General features: G+C 47.6%; 2 protein-coding genes and 1 pseudogene across 3 annotated transcripts in view; 2 read left to right on the plus strand and 1 right to left on the minus strand.

Moving 5' to 3' along the window:
* The first annotated feature begins 157 nt into the window (after positions 1–157).
* On the plus strand, positions 158–11563 carry C2H5orf52 (chromosome 2 C5orf52 homolog). Its single transcript, XM_008984045.6, has 3 exons — positions 158–451; positions 3490–3598; positions 7390–11563. The coding sequence occupies exons 1-3, from the start codon at positions 186–188 to the stop codon at positions 7546–7548; spliced, it is 534 nt and encodes a 177-aa protein (XP_008982293.1). The 5' UTR covers positions 158–185; the 3' UTR covers positions 7549–11563.
* A 2829-nt stretch (positions 11564–14392) lies between these two features.
* LOC100894524 (transcription factor SOX-30 pseudogene) lies at positions 14393–18645 on the minus strand (annotated as a pseudogene).
* THG1L (tRNA-histidine guanylyltransferase 1 like) overlaps positions 18018–18743 on the plus strand; it is a 37565-nt gene continuing 36839 nt past the window's right edge. For both annotated transcript variants that reach the window (XM_035283475.3, XM_035283484.3), the window contains exon 1: positions 18018–18630. The gene's annotated coding sequence lies outside the window, so the exon portion shown is untranslated. The remainder of the gene's footprint in view (positions 18631–18743) is intronic.

The following is an 18743-nucleotide window of genomic DNA, read 5'->3' on the forward strand; positions in this document are numbered from 1 at the left end:
CTGGTATTATCACGGCGGCCACCGAGGGACAATTTTATCGCGTCCGTAGCCGTCGGGCTCTGCGCGCAAGTCTGACACCCGGCATCCGGGTCTCCCGGCCATTATGTGTCTCCCAGGCAACGCGCCGCGCTTGGTTCAGGGCTTAGCCCAGGGACTCACTCCGCATCAGCTCGCGCCCACCGAGCATGGCTGACAACCGGCCTCCAGTTTCCAACTCTTTCTCCAACAGGGAAGCCGCAATCACACAGCCGACTAAGCCCTTAGTTTCCTGGGACCTGGGATCCTCCAAGATTTACCCGACCGCCGCCCAGGCGACCACCAGTTGCGGCGCCACCTTGGGCTTGAACCACCTGCGGGATAGACTCGGCCGCCGCCAAGAAATCGGCCTAGGGAGTCAGCCGCAGATCTCCTTCCCGCGGCCGCGGTCTGCGCAGCCGCCAGTGCTCTTCAGGTGCGGCCCCCAGGGCCAGGGCGTTCGTCAGACCCTCCAACCACTAGGGAGCTCGAACTCTTTCAGACTCGCGCTCCCCTCAGCCGGACCCTGGCCCTTTTCACACACCAGAGTCGATTTATCGTAGCCCCAGGCCCCAGCTCCTTCTCAGTCTAGCTCTTCGGACTCCCTGGAGCCCAAACTCCCTCACCCTGGAATCCCGGGAGAACCTGGAATCCCCATCTGCAGTCCACAGGTTCTCAGAGTTGGTCCCGGCCCTTCAGTCCCCTGGTATGACCTCGTGAGGCCGCAGTGCCCAAGGGGGTGAGCCCTGACTGTCCTTAGAGCCTGGAGATACCCAGGTCCTCCCAAGCTCGAACCTATCTCATAAGCTCCTTCTCAGCCTCTGTGTTCCCCAGAGGTCCTGGGGAAAAAAACCCAGTTCCCTCTGCCTTGTCTCGATCCTCACAAACCCCAATTACCCGCGCTCCTTTCCATTCCACAACCCCCTCTCTGCATCTTCCAGGCTCCCGTCCATGGAGGACTTGAGGTGGAAAGCAGTTAGGTTCAAAATAACCCTTGTTACTTGGAATATTTCGAGTCGTTGTCGCCCTCCTTCCCTTCTGGTGTTTTAGGGATTATTATTATTATTATTATTATTTAGACAATTTTGCTTTTGTTGCCCAGGCTGGGGTGCAATGGCGCAGTCTCGGCTCACCACAACCTCCGCCCCCCAGGTTCGAGCAATTCTCCTGCCCCAGCCTCCCCAGTAGCCGGGATTACAGGCATGCGCCACCATGCCCGGCTAATTTTGTATTTTTAGTAAAGACTGGGGTTTATCCATGTTAGTCAGGCTAGTCTCGAACTCCCGACCTCAGGTGATCCGCCCACCTCGGCCTCCCAAAGTGGTGGGATTACAGGCATAAGCCACCGCGCCCAGCATGAATTAGAAAAAAAAATCTAGTCCTTCAAAATGTTTTACTCTTCCACAGTTGTCTTTTTTGGCCTCATTATAAAAGTAGCATACACTTACGGATAAATAAGGCCAGGTGCAGTGGCTCACGCCTGTAATCCCACCAGTTTGGGAGGCTGAGGCGGGTGGATCGCCTGAGCTCAGGAGTTGAGACCAGCCTAGGCAACATGGTGAAACCCTGTCTCTACCAAAAATAAAAAAAGTTAGCCAGGCGTGGTGGCTGGTGATCCCAGTTACTCAGGAGGCTGAGGTGGGAGGATCGCTTGAGCCTGGGAGGCGGAGGTTGCAGTGAGCTGAGATGGTGCCACTGCACTCCAACCTGAGCGACAGAGTGAGACCCCGTCTCAAAAAAATAAAAATAAAAGAAAGAAAAATAAGACAGACAAGCAGCATGAATGGCTAGGGACAATCACTGTTAACATTTCGGTGTATTTTGTTCATGATCCATGTTTTATATATATATATAAAACAACATGCTTAAAAAACAATACATCACAAAAAAGTTCACTTTCTAGTAACCTGCTTTCTTCTCCCATCTAATATACCACCCATGTCTGTTTCATACACAATTACATGTATTTTATGACATACCAGAATTTATTCAGTTGCTCCCATATTATACATTTTGTTTTTACATTTTAGAAAGAAAATATGAACAATTTTTTTTTTTGAGACCAAGTCTTGCTCTTTTGCCCAAGCTGGAGTACAGTGGCACGATACACACTGCAAACTCCACCTCCCAGGTTCAAGCAATTCTCCTGCCCCAACCTCCTAAGTAGCTGGGATTATAGGTGCTCACCACCACACCCAGCTAATTTTTGTATTTTTAGTAGAGATGGGGTTTCACCATGTTGGCCAGGCTGGTCTGGAACTCCTGACCTCAAGTGATTCACCTGCTTCTACCTCTCCAAGTGTTGGGATTACAGACGTGAACCACCACGCCGGTCCTGAAGAATTATTTTTAAATGGACAAAATCATTTAAAAGTATATGTTCATAAAACTACTTCATGGTGTAACCAAATTATCAAAAAGTGAAAACTCAGTGCCTAGAAGTCTATTAACTTTCCACTGTTTTCCCATTTTGACCAAATTGTATTTTCAACTGGAGTACTCGGCTCCATTATACCCCACCCCACTCCATCTTTCACCTCTCACCTTTCAGAGTCTCCTAAAACCCCTGTCCACTCCATACCTCCCTCATTTTTCTAAACTCCCCAAACTTTCTTTCAGAATTTCCCCGTTAACCAGGCTGGCATCTGTCCAAGCTCTTCATTTTCATTTCTCCCTGCTCTGATCTATACTCCCCCAACCCCCCACCACCCAGATCCCCTTGAGGCATATGCTCTAGAGCAAGTACCCCCCAAGCTAAACACCTCTCAGATTCATCCTTCTGAATCCCACCCTACAACTTTTTACTCCTCTCCTCTAAGACCCCTCTCACCCATTTCATCCTTAAGAAGGATCAGCAAAATGACTGTTTTTGACCAGGTGGGCGTGGTGGTGGCTCATGCCTATAATCCCAGCACTTTGGGAGGCCTAGGTGGATCTCTTGAGATCAGGAGTTTGGAACCAGCCTGTCCAACATGGTGAAAACCCATCTCTACTAAAAATACAAAAATTAGCCCGGCATGATGAGTGCCTGTAGTCCCAGCTACTCAGGAGGCTGAAGCAGGAGAATCATTTAAACCAGAGGTGGAGGTTGCAATGAGCCAAGATTGTGCCACCACACTCCAGCCTAGGAGACAGAACAAAACTCCGTCTCAAAAAAACAAACAAACAAAAAGATGAATGCTTCTGAGGATGGTTCTGAGTTTCTGATAACCCATCCCTTGTGGACCGCACTGGCCCTTTTACATCCTCAGAATGGCTTTTCTTCTGTCTATCTGTGAAATACCCTTTAGGGTACCTTTTCCACAACAAGAAACTGTGGTTACTCCCTTGCTTCTCTGAAAATTACGGCAGAGCTGCACTTGTCCTAAGACACCTGGGGAAGCTTCAGCCACTCCCCCCAGAACCCCATCAAATCTGCTGTGGCCCTGGCCCCAGCCGTCTGTAACCTGTACCACCTTTCCCTCCCCACTCCAGCGTAATGAATTCCAGTGAAGCAGCAGTGAAAAAACTTTTACCCAAGAGCAATTTATCTCGGGTCATTATTCATGATAACCGCATTGCACAACGAATCTATGAGATGGAGGTAAAGTAGCCACAAGCTTTTGCATTAGAGGGTGTTAGTAGCTCGACCCATATTGATTCCATTCTCCCTATATCCAGAGGGATCATAGAGGTGATAGGGAATCAAGGTGCTCCAAGGCAGGCCCCATTTGCAGAGAAGGCAACTGATACTTGGGGTTACTGACTTGCCCAAGGTGTCACATCTGTTTCTGTGCTAAGGGAGCCAGAGAGAAAGACTCCATGTTTCTTGGGTCTTTTTTTCTGAAAGCACAATATCTCTCTGTTTAGGGAATCCATTAACGGATTCTTATTTTCTCCCATACAAAGTCTTGGATCCTAGGCTGGACACAGTGGCTTATATCTCTAATCCCAGAACTTTGGGAGTTTGAGGCAGGAGGATCACGTGAGGTATGGAGTTCAAGACAAGCCTGGCCAATATGGTGAAATACAAAAATTAACCAGGTGTGGTGGTAATCCCAGCTATATGAGAGGCTGAGCCATGAGAATTGCTTGAACCTGGGCAGTGGAGGTGGCAGTAAGCTGAGATTGTGGCACTGCACTCCAGCCTGGGCAACAGAGCAAGACTCTGTCTCAAAATAAAAAATAAAAAATGTTTTAAAAACACAAAAAAACCAAAGTCTTCAGTCCTAGAGTTTGAATGGGTCTCAACACCATCTTATCAGTTTTTTTCTTTTGGGGATTATCCCCATTTTCCAGATGAGAACTGAGGCTCTTCTCCCACTTTTTGCTTATGGACAGGTAGAGTTTGACCTGCTTACTTGAAAGCCTGAGTGCTATCACCCCAGTGCTCCCATAGATCCTGACTGATGAATTCATTAAACCTGTCCTTATGGCCTGCTTGGGACAGGTACTGTGTTGGGCACTAGGAAGAGACGAACAACATAGACTCCAAGAACACATTCAATTTTTCAAGCAAAGCAGGGTACCCAGGATTGAGCTGCCGCCCCCTTCTTTTCTTTTTTGAGACAGAATTTCACTCTTGTTGCCCAGGCTGGAGCACAGTGGCGCAATCTCAACTCACTGCAACCTTCATCTCCCAGGTTCAAGCTATTCTCTGCCTCAGCCTCCCAAGTAGCTGGGATTACAGGCACCTTTTCCACAGCCTACACTGGATAATTTTGTATTTTTAGTAGAGACGGGGTTTCAGCATGTTGGCCAGGCTGGTCTCTAACTCCTTAACCATGATCCGCCCACCTTGGCCTCCCAAAGTGCTGGGATTACAGGCATGAGCCACTGCACCTGCCCCTATTTCTTTCTTTCTTTTTTTCTTTTTTTTTTTTTGAGATGGAGTCTCTTTCTGTCACCCAGGCTGGAGTACAGTGGCACAATCTTAGCTCACCGCAACCTCCACCTCCCAGGTTCAAGCAATTGTTCCGCCTCAGCCTCCCAAGTAGCTGGGACTACAAGCATGCACCACCATGCCCAGCTAATTTTTGCATTTTTAGTAGAGACAGGGTTTCACCATGTTAGCAGTCTGGTCTCAAACTCCTGACCTCAGGTGATGTGCCCACTTCACCCCCTGAAAGTGCTAGGATTACAGGCGTGAGCCACCGTGCCTGGCCTCAGAAGCTTCCTTTTAAAGCTATATGAAACCCTTATGTTTTAGGTATCTGACACCTATAATGTATTATTACCCCCATTTAACAGTTGAAAAACTGAGACTCAAAGAGATGGAGGAACTTCACTAAGATCACACAGTGAGTCACTGCAGAGTTGCAAACCCCAGTCTGGCTGACCATCATGCAGGATATTCACCCTAAGGACAGAGACTGGCTTCTCCAGTTTATAGACCTGGTGACTAGCAGAGAGGCCAGCACGTAGGAACTCAGAGCATTTGAGGGCCTCTGTGACAGGGTGGCAGTGTTTCTGTCTCTCTAAAAATGTGATTACATTAGGGGAAGAGGCTGCTTTGGCTAGTCACTGATTTCAAGGAAGACAGCTAGGTTCTAGTGTCCCCTGACTATGCTCTGAGAATAGTGAATGATGGCTGTTATTCTCTCATCTATGGCTTCGGTCAAGAGGTTTTTGCCCCTCGAGGGATATTGGCAACACCTGGAGTCATTTTTGATTATTACAAGTGGGAGAGGGGTGGTGCTACTATCATTTAGTAGGTAGAGGCCAGGTACGCTGCTGAATATCACACAGTGTACAGGACAGCCCCCCACCACACAGAACTGCCCAGCTCAAAATGTCAGTAGTGTCAAGGTTGAGAAACCCTGAATGGTAAGAGTCATGCTCAAGGTAAAAATCACTAGTTGAGAGAAGCTAAAAACCCTGCTGTCATAGGGTGGACTAGAAAAGGGTGGTAATAAGGTCAGGCACAGTGGCTAATACCTGTAATCCAAACACTTTGGGAGGCTGATGCAGGTGGCTCGCTTGAGGTCAGGAGTTTGAGACCAGCCTGGCCAACATGGTGAAACCCTGTCTCTACTAAAAATATAAAAATTAACTGGGTGTGGGGCCTCTAATCTCAGATACTTGGAAGCCTGAGGCACAGGAATCGCTTGAACCCAGGTAATGGAGGTTGCAGTGAACCGAGATTGTGCCACTGAACTCTCTCTAGCCTGGGCGATACCAGCCTGGTAATGTACATCTCAGGTACATCCAAACCCTACTAAGCAAGAATCCTTGGGGCCTATGTTTGTATAAAGCATCTGAAACACCTCTGATGCTCAGCCAGGTGTGGCGAACGCGGACTTGAACTATGTCATTTAGTACTCACCCTCCCTCTTTAATTCCTTATGTCAAGTAATCACGTCAACATTGACTGGCCTTTATGAAGAATTCCTTTGCTTAACCTCCTGCTAGGTCTTCAGATAAAGTTAGTGCTTATCAGAATCCCCTGGAGGGCTTGTTAAAAATGTACATTTCCAGGATCACCACCCTCCACATTGTTTCTATATGCCCCAAACCTCCCCATCCTTCAAAACCCAGCCTCAGTTTATAAGCTGACCTCTCTGTGTAGCTTTTTAATTTTTTTCTTTTTCCTTTTTTTTGAGATGGAGTTTCGCTGTTGTTACCCAGACTGGAGTGCAATGGCACAATCTCGGCTCACCGCAACCTCCGCCTTCTGGGTTCAAACAATTCTCCTGCCTCAGCCTCCCAAGTAGCTGGGACTACAGGCACGCACCACCATGCCCAGCTAATTTTTGTATTTTTTAGTAGAGACGGGGTTTCACCTTGTTGACCAGGATGGTCTTGATCTCTTAACCTCGTGATCCACCCGCCTTGGCCTCCCAAAGTGCTGGGATTATAGGTGTGAGCCAGCACGCCCAGCCTAGCTTTTTTCCTTTTTGAGACAGACTCTTGCTCTGTCAGCCAGGCTGGAGCACAGTGGCACGATCTCGGCTCAGTGAAACCTCTGCCTCCTGGGTTCAAGTGATTCTAGTGCCTCAGCCTCATAACTGGGATTATAGGCGTATGCCACCACACCCAGCTAGGTTTTTTTGGGTTTTTTTTTGTATTTTTAGTAGAGACAGGGTTTCACCATGTTGGCCAGGCTGGTCTTGAACTCGTGGACTCAAGTGAGCACCTGTCTCAGCCTCCCAAAGTTCTGGGATTATAGGTGTGAGGCACTCCGCCCAGCCTTGAAGTTATCTAGCTTAATGTCCACTTTTTACAAATAGAGAAATAGGCTCCCTGTGAGTCAAAGTATATGGAATGAATATAGGGTCCAGCTGACACTTTTCCCACCCCGACATCAGCAGCACAGATGCCTGCCCTGCTGTAAAGTGATCCTAACCTCAGCTCTATTAGGATCTTGATCCTAACCTCACCTCTGTTTTTTGTAAGGTGAGCACTTTAGAGAAGACCAAGAAAAAGATCAGTCACTACTATGAACACCTGAAAAAAAAGTTCATGACAGAGCAGCTCAGAAAGCTCGGTCGTTGGAGACAGGAATCCACGACCATCAACCAGTACTTACCCTTCGGGTATACCAGGAAGTTTTAAAACTGCAGTCTCCCAAGACCAACCACCCTAGTTCTGGAAAAGAGATCTGCCCCAGGGCCACAGTGAGACTAGTGTGACCAGAGGAGAACTAGAAACCAGCCAGCCTACACAACTGTAGAACAATAAACAAAAACCAGCGGACAGCGGAGCATAACAAATCTTCAGCAATCCTCACATTCCTTGCCTCATGCATCCCTCTATTCTGGTGAAGGAGGTCATGATAGTCTCGCAGATGCTCAATTCAAAAAGGCGGGATCAAGCTAGCTTCCATGCTGAAGGCAAAGATTGACCTCTAAGTGCCCACATGTCTGAGGTGACATGCCAGGCCAGGTGTGCTGGGACAGTGGTAGCTTAGATGGGAAGGCCTCATTAATGCCACTGCCTCACATTCCAGTGGTAAGGAGGTGAGGGGGAGGCATCAGAAGGACCTGGCTTAAGTGCTATTTCTACCACCAGTCACCTGTGTGACCTTGTCACCTCCTTGAACCTCCGTTTCCTTATCTGAAAGAGGGTGGTAGTAGTAAGGGAACCTACCTCCAAGGTCTGGCATGAGGATATAAAGTGCTAAGCGCGGGGCTCATCATTTCCAGAGGTTCTCACCATGATGGCTCCAGTAGCTTTCCAGTGGTCCCCACTCCCTGTTCTGCCTGCTCTCCAGACTACATCTGAACAGTCCCCACATTGTACCTGTATTTGTGAAGACCCTTCATCTGGAATGCCCCTTTAGTCCTCTCTTCATCCTTCAAGGCTTATCCCAATGCCACAGCATTTTCTTTCTTTTTTTTGAGATGGAGTCTCACTCTGTCGCCCAGGCTGGAGTACAATGGCACGATCTCAGCTCACTGCAACCTCCGCCTCTCAGGTTCAAGTGATTTTCATGCCTCAGCTTCCTTAGCTGGGATTATAAGCATGCACCTCCACACCTGGCTATTTTTTGTACGTTTAGTAGAGAGGGGATCTTCGCAATGTTGGCCATGCTGGTCTTGAACTCCTGACCTCAGGTGATCCTCCCTCCTTAACCTCCCAAAGTGCTTGGATTTCAGGCATGAGCCACTGTGCATCGCCAGCAGTCATTTAATTCCTGGGGACCCCTAACAGAAACAAGAAGCAGAACACTTTCCAGCCCAGCCCTGATGTTCTTGAACTCCTGACCTCAGGTGATCCTCCCTCCTTAACCTCCCAAAGTGCTTGGATTTCAGGCATGAGCCACTGTGCATCACCAGCAGTCATTTAATTCCTGGGGACCCCTAACAGAAACAAGAAGCAGAACACTTTCCAGCCCAGCCCTTTGTTAAGTCAGGAACTGTTATTCTGCTTGTTCGAATTCTGGGCCTGGTCCAGTGGCTGCCTCTGAAAGTCTACAGACCTATGAGGGCCAAGAGGACAGAGCCAGGGGCAGACCTTGGACTGGGACCTCCTGCCTCCCTTAGTAACCTCTTTCTGGGCTTCAGCTCTCCCACTTGCTCTTCAGGGATGGTGGGACTAGTGGATGTTTTCTGCACTTCCTTCCATTTGTCAGATCCTGAGATGTGGCACAGAGCCTTGCACATATAATGCTTCATAAACATCTGCTGAGTGGAAGGGAACAAATCCTGCTCCGAGCAAAGCAAAAATGTCCAGGCTTATCCAAAATGATCATTCAGGGAGAGTTGTACTTGACTGTGTTTATCACTTTACAAAGTGATTCTCAATGATATTCCTTATCCAGTCTGCTCATTCAGGACCATTTTCAAAGTTTCTGTCACCAAGCCACTGTCATGCAAGTACACTTCCCCACTGGGGCAAGTTATATCTCCCAGCTAATGGAAGTAGACTTAGGAGCTTTGTGTGATAGTCTAAGTTTGGTAGGTGCAGTGGTTCATGCCCGTAATCCCAGGCATAGGAGGTCCTGGTGGGATCTCTTGAGGCCAGGAGTTTGGGATCAGCCTGGGCAACATAGTGAGACCCTGTCTCTACAAAAAATAAAAAATAAAATGAAAAGTCAGCCTGGTGTGATGGCACATGCCTGTACTCCCAGCTACTCAGGAAGCTGAAGTGGGAGGATCACTTGAGCTCAGCAGGTCACGGCTGCAGTGAGCCAAGATCGCACCAATGCACTTCAACCTGGGTGAGAGAGCAGAAACCCTGTATCAAAAAACAAACAAAAAAAAACACTTCCTATAGTAAAAAACACCTTCTACATCATCCAACACGTTTATTTATTAATAGCTCCTTATACATTACAGCCACTCTTGTAGGGGCTGGAAATAATCAGTGAACAAAACTGACTCAAACCCTCTGCTTTCATGAAGGCAGTCTTGGCTTACTGCAACTTCCATGTCCTGGGTTCCAGGAATTCTCCTGCCTCCCAAGTAGCTAGGATTACATGTACCTGCCATCATGCCCAGCCAACTCTCTGTGTGTGTGTGTATATATGGGTATGGGTGTTTGTGTGTGTGTGTGGAGACGATTTTACCATGTTGGCCAGGCTGGTCTGGAACTCCTGACCTCATGTGATATGCCCACCTTGGCCTCTCAAAGTACTGGGATTACAGGTGTGAGCCACCATGCCCGGCCAAAGCTTATACTTGAATAGTCTTGGGTGGTAGAGGTGAGGGAGGAAGAAAAGGAATCATTGCCCCGCATTATGGTAAACAACCTTCCAGCCATTCCCAATCTATAACATCCATTCCCAATCTGTAATCCCCAGCTGCTGGAGTCTGGTACCTCTGGCTGAAGGCAGGCTGCCTCCTTTGGGCTTTATAGAGAGAACCTAGTTTGCACAGTATTTTCTCTGTGCAGTCCTTTGGCCTCTGGAAATTCTGTCCACAAGCCTGGAAGGCTGTATGTGTCCCTCCCTGCTGCAGTGAGGTTTCCTTTATCTGCTCTGCATGGCCTCTGCAGTCAAATGGCTCTGATTTGGAATCTCAGCTCTGCCTTGCACAAGAATGTCATTTTGCCCCTTGGAACTTCACTTTCCTCATCTGGAAACTAGGAGTAATTGTAGTACCTACTTTATAGGCTTGTTCTGAGAACCCAATGAGCTTGACAAGAACCTAGCCAAGGGCCTAGCATCTTGTGGGTAGATGGGAGGGGGTTGTGTTGGGAATTGTAATTGTTGTGCTGTACCTGGGATTGACAAATACACTTCAAATGGTGGCATCTTTTTTTTTTTTAATCCAGGAAAAGTCATTATAAATGTTTGACCAAGGGCAAGTCCAGCATGTCTTCCAGAAATGGCCCTGTCTTAGTATCCCTTCTATACCCAGGAACTAGCGAGAAGTGGCCTGAAGGAAATCTAGTCTCAGCAAAAACATGATGATGGATTTCACAGTGCCAAAGCTGGGAGCCTTCAGTCAATTCTGCTTTCTGTAATTAGAGGTCTGTCAGATGCATTCTTATCCACAGAGGGCATTGTGATTCCCATTTTACAAAGTAGACAAAGCCCAGTGGTGGAAGAGTCAGGATGAGAATCCACACCTCTCAATATTCCTAGGTGATATCGGGCCGCAATCCAGAGGTGGAGGGTAATGGATTCTTAGGACTTTTTTCCCATTTTTATTTACTTATTGTAATGAGATCACCATCTCAACAGAGGACATTCTGAGAAATCCTCAGGGCCAACAGCATGTCCCTGTTTATCTGACAGGGTATTATAAATGCCACAGAAACTTCTAAAACCAAATTTAATTGACTTTGGAAATAAAGTGATTCCTCATTTTTGGAGTGGAAAAGTTAAAGGTTCATGAAATCAAACACAGGCCTAGAATCCCTGTTCCAAGCCAGGCTGTTAGGCTATGGCGGCATTTCATTCTCCCCTACTATAGTACCACATTGAAACCTCAACATGACCTTCTTCCTGAGTTGTCTGATAAAAGGTTGCTCTACTTTGAGTCCAAAAGAACAGAATGAACTGTTTGGGAAAAGGACGTGGACCCTCTCAAAAGCCCTCAATCTTAGCCTCTCTCACTTAGGGATATGAAATCCTGGTCGCATCATGTCCAATTCTCAATATTTAAAAAGGAGCAGGCCAGGCGCGGTGGCTTAAGCCTGTAATCCCAGCACTTTGGGAGGCCGAGGCGGGTGGATCACGAGGTCAAGAGATCGAGACCATCCTGGTCAACATAGTGAAACCCGGTCTCTACTAAAAATACAAAAAATTAGCTGGGCATGGTGGCATGTGCCTGTAATCCCAGCTACTCGGCTGAGGCAGGAGAACTGCCTGAACCCAGGAGGCAGAGGTTGCGGTGAGCCGAGATCACGCCATTGCACTCCAGTCTGGGTAACAAGAGTGAAACTCTGTCTCAAAAAAAAAAAAAAAAAAAAAAAGGAGCAATGGCCAGGCCCAGTGGCTCATGCCTGTAATCCCAGCACTTTGGGAGGCCAAAGCAGGTGGATTACCTGAGGTAAGGAGTTTGAGACCAGCCTGACCAACATAACATGGTGACTGAAACCCCACCTCTACTAAAAATACAAAATTGAACGATCCAAGATGGCTGATCGCTAACATCCCGCAATTGCAGCTCTCAGGGAAGGCGCGGAGAACTAGAGGACGCCACACTTTCAGACATTCAGGTCGCTCACGGAGCAAAAGATCCCCCAGTGGAGGAAACACACGGGTGGCCAGCGCGACTCTCATGGCCGGCGCAGCAGTTCCGCCAGCACCTCGGCGCGGCAGCTCTCGGAGCAGAGTAAACAGGTTCGGAGGACCCGCACGGGTCCCCAGCAGGACACCAGAGCCCGGCGCAGTGGCTGTGACGGCACCTCGGCGCAGCAGTGCTCGGGGCAGAGTAAACGGGACCAGTTCCCCTTCTGACCGAGGTTTGGAGCCCCGGGAAGGCAGAGTCGCCTACTACGGACACAAGAAGGAAGCCAGACAGGAGAATCCTGGGCAGAAAAGCACCATCAGTCTTAACGCCACCTTTCAGGCCCTGGGAACTAACAACCTGGACATCCACTCAAGAGACCTAATCTGAAAGTTGGTAATTTCAAAGACGTCAGGAGGATAAATTTACAATGACGGGAAGAAACCAGCATAAAAAAGCTGAGAATACTCAAAGTCAGAACGCCTCTCCCTCTAAAGATGATCACAGTTCCACATCAACAATGGAACAAGGCTTGATGGAGAACGAGCGCCTCCTGATGACAGAATCAATCTTCAAGGAATGGATAATAACAAACTTCGGTGAGTTAAAAGAACATGTTGTAGCCCAATGTAAAGAAACTAGGAACTTTGAAAAAAGGTTTGATGAAATCCTATTGAGAATAGACAACTTAGAGAGGAGTATGAGTGAATTAATGGAACTGAAGAATACAATACAGGAACTCCGAGAAGTATGCACAGCTTTAAACACTCGAATTGTTGAAGCAGAAGAAAGGATATCAGAGGTCAAAGTCCAACTTAATGAAATAAAACGTGAAGAAAAGATTAGAAAAAAAAGGATAAAAAGGAATGAGCAAAGTCTCCAAGAAATGTGGGACTATGTGAAAAGACCAAATTTACGTTTGATAGGTGTACCTGAATGCGACGGAGAGAATGAATCCAAGCTGGAAAATATTCTTCAGGATATTATTCAGGAAAATTTTCCTAAACTAGCAAAGCAGGTCAACATTCAACCTCATGTAATACAGAGAACACCACAAAGATATTCCTCAAGAAGAGCAACCCCAAGGCACATAATTGTTAGATTCACCAGGGTTGAAACAAAGGAGAAAATACTAAGGGCAGCCAGAGAGAAAGGTCAGGTTACCCACAAAGGCAAGCCTATCAGACTCACAGCAGATCTCTCAGCAGAAACTCTACAAGCCAGAAGAGAGTGGGGGCCAACATTCAACATCCTCAAAGAACAGAACCTTCAGCCCAGAATTTCATATCCAGCCAAACTAAGCTTCACAACTGAAGGAAAAATAAAATCTTTTATGAACAAGCAAGAACTCAGAGATTTTATTACCACCAGGCCTGCTTTACAAGAGCTTCTGAAAGAAGCATTACACACAGAAAGAAACAACCAGTATTAGCCTTTCTAAAAATACACCAAAAAGTAAAGAGCACCAACATAAAGAAGAATTTACACCAACGAATGGATAAAACAGCCAGTCAACATCAAATGGCAGTAACCCTAAATTTAAATTGACTAAATCCCCCAATCAAAAGACACAGCCAAAACCCAATGGCATGTTACATCCAGACCTGTTTCACATGCAAGGATACACAAAGACTCAAAACAAAGGGATGGAGAAAGATTTACCAACCAAATGAAGAGCAAAAATAAATAATAAATAAATAAAAAGCAGGAGTTGCAATTCTCGTATCGGATAAAATAGATTTTAAAGCAACGAAGATATAGTGGTAGAAAGATCAATGCAACAACAAGAGCAACGATCTTAACACCCAGATACGAGACTTAGATTCAATGAGACAGAAAATTAATAAGGATATCAAGGACTCGAACTCAGATCCAGAACAAGTAAACTTCATAAATATTTATAGAGCTCTCCACTTCAAATACACAAAATATACATTCTTGTCAATACCACATCACACCTACCCATAAGTTTAAATGAAACATTGATTGGCCATTATTAATACCCAATTTTTTTCAAAATAAAGCAATATTTCCATTTACTCTCCCTCTTTCTCTTCCTCTTTCTTCCTCTCCTTTACTTATTATTTTTTTTCTTTCCTTCTCTCAAAAAAAAAAAAAGAAATCAACTTGTAAACCTCTAGATCCAGGTCGGCAATGTCTCTCTCATTGCTTGATTTCCTTCCTTCCCTTCCTCCCTCCCTCCCTCCCTCCCTCCCTCCCCGCTTCCTCCCTTCATCCCTTCCTTCCTCCCTACCGTCCTCCTTCCCTCCCTTCCTGCCTTCCTCCCCCGCCCCAAAAAAAAAAAAAAAAAAATTAGCTGGGTGTGGTGGCACATGCCTGTAATCCAGCTACTTGGGAGGCTGAGACAGGAGAATCACTTGAACCAGGGAGGCAGAGGTTATAGTGAGCCAAGATCATGCCATTGCACTCCAGCCTGGGCAATGAGCAAAACTCCGTCACGGAAAACAGGCAACCAACCAAACAAACAAAAAAGGAGCAATGGCTGGGCCCAGTGGCTCACACTTGTAATCCCAGCACATTGGGAGGCCAAGGCAGAAGGACCATTTGACCCCACGAATCGGAGATGAGCCTGGCCAACATAGCAAAACCCCAACTCTATTTTGTATAAAAGTATAAATAAAAAGTAACTAAAACTTTAAAAAGGAGAAATTAAAATTGTTTTTTCAACTACGAAAAAATGCTCAGGAGGAAGGAAATATATCACAATTCTAAGATGATGACTTGGTTAGGAGGATGGGGATATTGTGCTGGACCATATTTGTTTTTCTTTTTCTACAAATGAGCATGTAAAATCAATTTCTGTCCAAGCATGGTGGGTCACCCCTATAATCCCAGCACTTGAGAAATTTGAGACCAGCCTGGGCAACATGGTGAGACACTGTCTCTACAAAAAATTTAAAAAGATACAAAAAATAATAATTTGCTGGGTATGATGGCTAGTGCCTTTAAGCAATAGCTTAAGGCAGAGGTGGCAGAGGTGGGAGGATCACTTGAGCCTAGGAGGTTGAGGCTGCAGTGGGCAGTGATCACACCACAACATTCTAGCCGGGACAACAGGGTAAGACTATCTTAAAAAAATTTTTTTTTCATTAAAAAAAAAACCACATTTTGGGTCAGACACGGTGACTCATGCCTGTAATCCCAGCATTTTGGGAGGCTGTGGTGGGTGGATCACCTGAGGTCAGGAGTTCAAGACCAGCCTGACCAACATGATGAAACCCTGTCTCTACTAAATACAAAAAAATTAGCAGGGCTTGGTGGCGCATGCCTGTAATCCCAGCTACTTGGGAGGCTGAGGTAGAAGAATCACTTGTTCCCAGGAGGCAGAGGATGCAGTGAGTCCAGACTGCACTATTGCACTCCAGCCTGGGTAACAGTGAAACTCCATCTCAAAAGAAAATTTTTTTTTGGTTGATCGCGGTGGCTCCTGCCTGTAATCCCAGAACTTTGGGAGGTCAAGGTGGGCAAATCACCCGAGGTCAGGAGTTCCAGACCAGCCTGGCCAACATGGTGAAACCCCAGCTCTACTAAAAATACAAAATTAGCTGTGCATGGTGGCGAGTGCCTATAATCCCAGCTACGTGGGAGGCTGAGGCAGGAGAATCGCTTGAACTCGGGAGGCGGAGGTTGCAGTGAGCCAAGATCACACCATTGCACTACAGCCTGGGCAAAATGAGCAAAACTCTGTCTCTAAATAAATGAATAAATTTCTTGGGGTTCCGGTTCTAAGTAACACAGAGTAAGCATAGTCTGTCTCTTCCACTGGCTGCAACTAAAAGCTGTGAACAGGATGCATGAAGCGGACATCTGAGGACTCTGAAAAAGAAATATTAACAAGGCTGGTGCGGTTCCTCATGCCTGTAATCCCAACACTTTGGGAGGCTGAGGCTGGAGGTTCACTTGAGGCCAGGGGTTTGAGACCAGCCTGGGCAACAAAGTGAGATGCTGTCTCTAGAAAATATATATATATATTTTTGGCTGAGTGCAGTGGCTCAGGCCTGTAATCCCAGCACTTTGGGAGGCAAGGTGGGCGGATCACAAGGTCAAGAGATTGCGACCATCCTAGCACACTTAGTGAAACCCCGTCTCTACTAAAAATACAAAAATTAGCTGAGCATGATGGCCTGTGCCTGTAATCCCAGCTATTCGGGAGGCTGAGGCAGGAGAATCGCTTGAACAAGGGAGCCGAGGTTGCAGTGAGCGAAGACTGTGCCGCTGCACTCCAGCCTGGCAACAGAGGGAAATTCCGTTTCAAAAAAAAAAAAGTTTTTTGGTAGTAGTAGTTGGCAGCCAGAAAAGCACCTAAAACTCTGACAGAGCCACTTTTATCTGACCAAAGATCTGTGATCTGAAAAATGGAAGGAAAATCTCCATTAGTCTTTTTTCTCTGTTCATCCCATTGCTTGGCCCAAGAGTACACCCCACCATGGAAGCCATGTAACAAAGCAGGGAGACTAAAGGCACCAATTTCTAGCTAGAGGACCAGGAAACTGTCTTATCAAGAATAGTTCTATTTTTCTGCACAAAAATTAGTCCTATCTAAATACTAGGCTTTAAAATCGATTTAAAAAAAAATACCTGAGAATCTTGAAGGTGTTCGTGTATTTTATTGCTATATGTACAAGTCAATCAGAAGTGATACCTGTACTGACTCTGCCCTGAAAACAATCAGTTCCATGACTTTACTTTTGTAGTTTAGACTTGGGAACTGCTGACATATTAGCTATGGGGCAACACAGGTGCAGTTTTGAAAACCAGACTCCCCTGCTGTCTAATATCTGAGGGCATGTGGGAAGTAGAAAATTTCCTTTTTAAAGTTCCCTTTCTTATTAAAAATTAAGTGTGCTAATAACTTTGTTAGGCACTCTCCTATGTAGCTGTTAAACATGCCATGCTTACAAGCACGCTGTACATTCTATGTCCGTGTACTTTCACCAAGATATCTGTGCTGGTGGACATGCTCACAGGCATGTCCTAGCTCTCCATTGCTTTTACTTGTTTAGAACATTTTAAGTTGTTAGCTAATCGGGCTTTAAATTGTGAGGTCTGGCTCCAGTCAATGAAGATCAGACACAGCAGTACGAGCGACCCCAAATGCGGAAGGGATAAATTTGTGTGTTTTCCTTTGTTCATTGCACTCTTGTGGCAAGATCGCTAGCAAGAGTATCCTTCCTGCAGTCCAGAAGTAAAAACTGCATTGCTGAAGGATCCTTTGTCTCCGTGTTAATTTTTCTCTGCAGCACAGAGCATCTATTTCCAACATCTATTTCCAACAGGGCAATATGGTGAGCGGGAAGTCTTTGGTTTCAATTTTTACAGAAGGCTCCAGCAGGGACTGCATTTTAATAGGCACTGGTGTCAGGGTCCTTGGTCAATCTTATCAGCTCTGAAGGCGGAGCTCCCTGAAACTGGATCCGGGCCCCAGGGGAAAGGGTGTGGAGAGTCAAAGGGATCCTCAGGTCTTGTTGGTGCGTCCCAAAGGCATCGGACGGCGGGGCCAGGATGACCTCGGCGCTGCCATGAACCAGGTCATTGGACACGGGCTCTGCGCGGAGCCTGCAGTTCTCAAAGAGTCTCTCCGGTTCCTCGGTTTTGATGACACCTTCTAGGGTGGCCGCCAGGGTTGCCTTACAGCCTTGTATCGCGTCCCGCATGACCTCCTCCGCCTCCAGCTTGCCCTTCTCGTTCCCTCCGAAGTAGTCGAGGGCCGGCCGGGTCAGGGCCTTCCACCTTGACCGCCCTGGAGGCTCTAGGGCCGGTCTCCACCGCCCCCTGAGGCCCCACCGACGGGTCCAGGCCAGGCCCCAGCTCCTGCTTCTCGGCCTTGACATGCAGCACCCGCGGCTGCACCGGGTGCAACTCGGGCCTGAAGGAGGCGCCCTCGGACGCGGCCGGCGACGGCAGGAGCAGCTGGTCGGCCTGAACCGCAGCAGCCGCGCCTGCGCGGGCGAAGGAGCGATGCACTTCTCCGGAGCCTGGGGCTGTGGTAACAGCAACACCTGCTCGGGGTTCACCTGCAGCAGCCGCCGCGCCGCTGGCTGTAAACCGAACGACGCTGCCTCCCCGCACGCAGAAACAGATTCGCAATGGCGGCCGCGCATGGCATAGCCTGCCACAGAAGGGTTTCCACGGCCGCTGCTCCAAAGGAGGTGCCCTCGACTGGCAGTGGGGACGAAGCGGGACACAAAGGGCGCGGCTGAGGCGGCCGCTCCAGTCTGGCTCTCTCCACGGTGGAGGGGAACGCCCGGCCCAGCCCGGATTGTGAGGTCAGCCGTTTGCTGGCGGCCTTCCCCTCCCGCCTTCGTTAAGACCCTTGGAAGGCCTTGGTTACCCAGAATCCTACACGGTTCAAAACGAAGCGCTCAGTCGCGGCTTCACCCAATCACAAGCGACCGATAGTCCCGGCCCGCCAATCACAGCAGGTTTTTCGGCTCTTCTCGCTCTCTACACTGGCCTCGTGCTGAGTCCTACATCACCTGCGATGGCGGGAGCTGCGGTAGGTGTTGCCCATTCCCTCCCCTCCGCCACACACTCTTTTTTCCCGTCGTTCTCTTCCGGCTATTGTTCTTAGTTACTGTTCTCCTGCCGTGAGCTGCGACAATGGCGTTG

The sequence above is a fragment of the Callithrix jacchus genome, chromosome 2 (genome assembly GCF_049354715.1).
Source record: "Callithrix jacchus isolate 240 chromosome 2, calJac240_pri, whole genome shotgun sequence".
NCBI classification, from domain to species: Eukaryota; Metazoa; Chordata; class Mammalia; order Primates; family Cebidae; genus Callithrix; species Callithrix jacchus.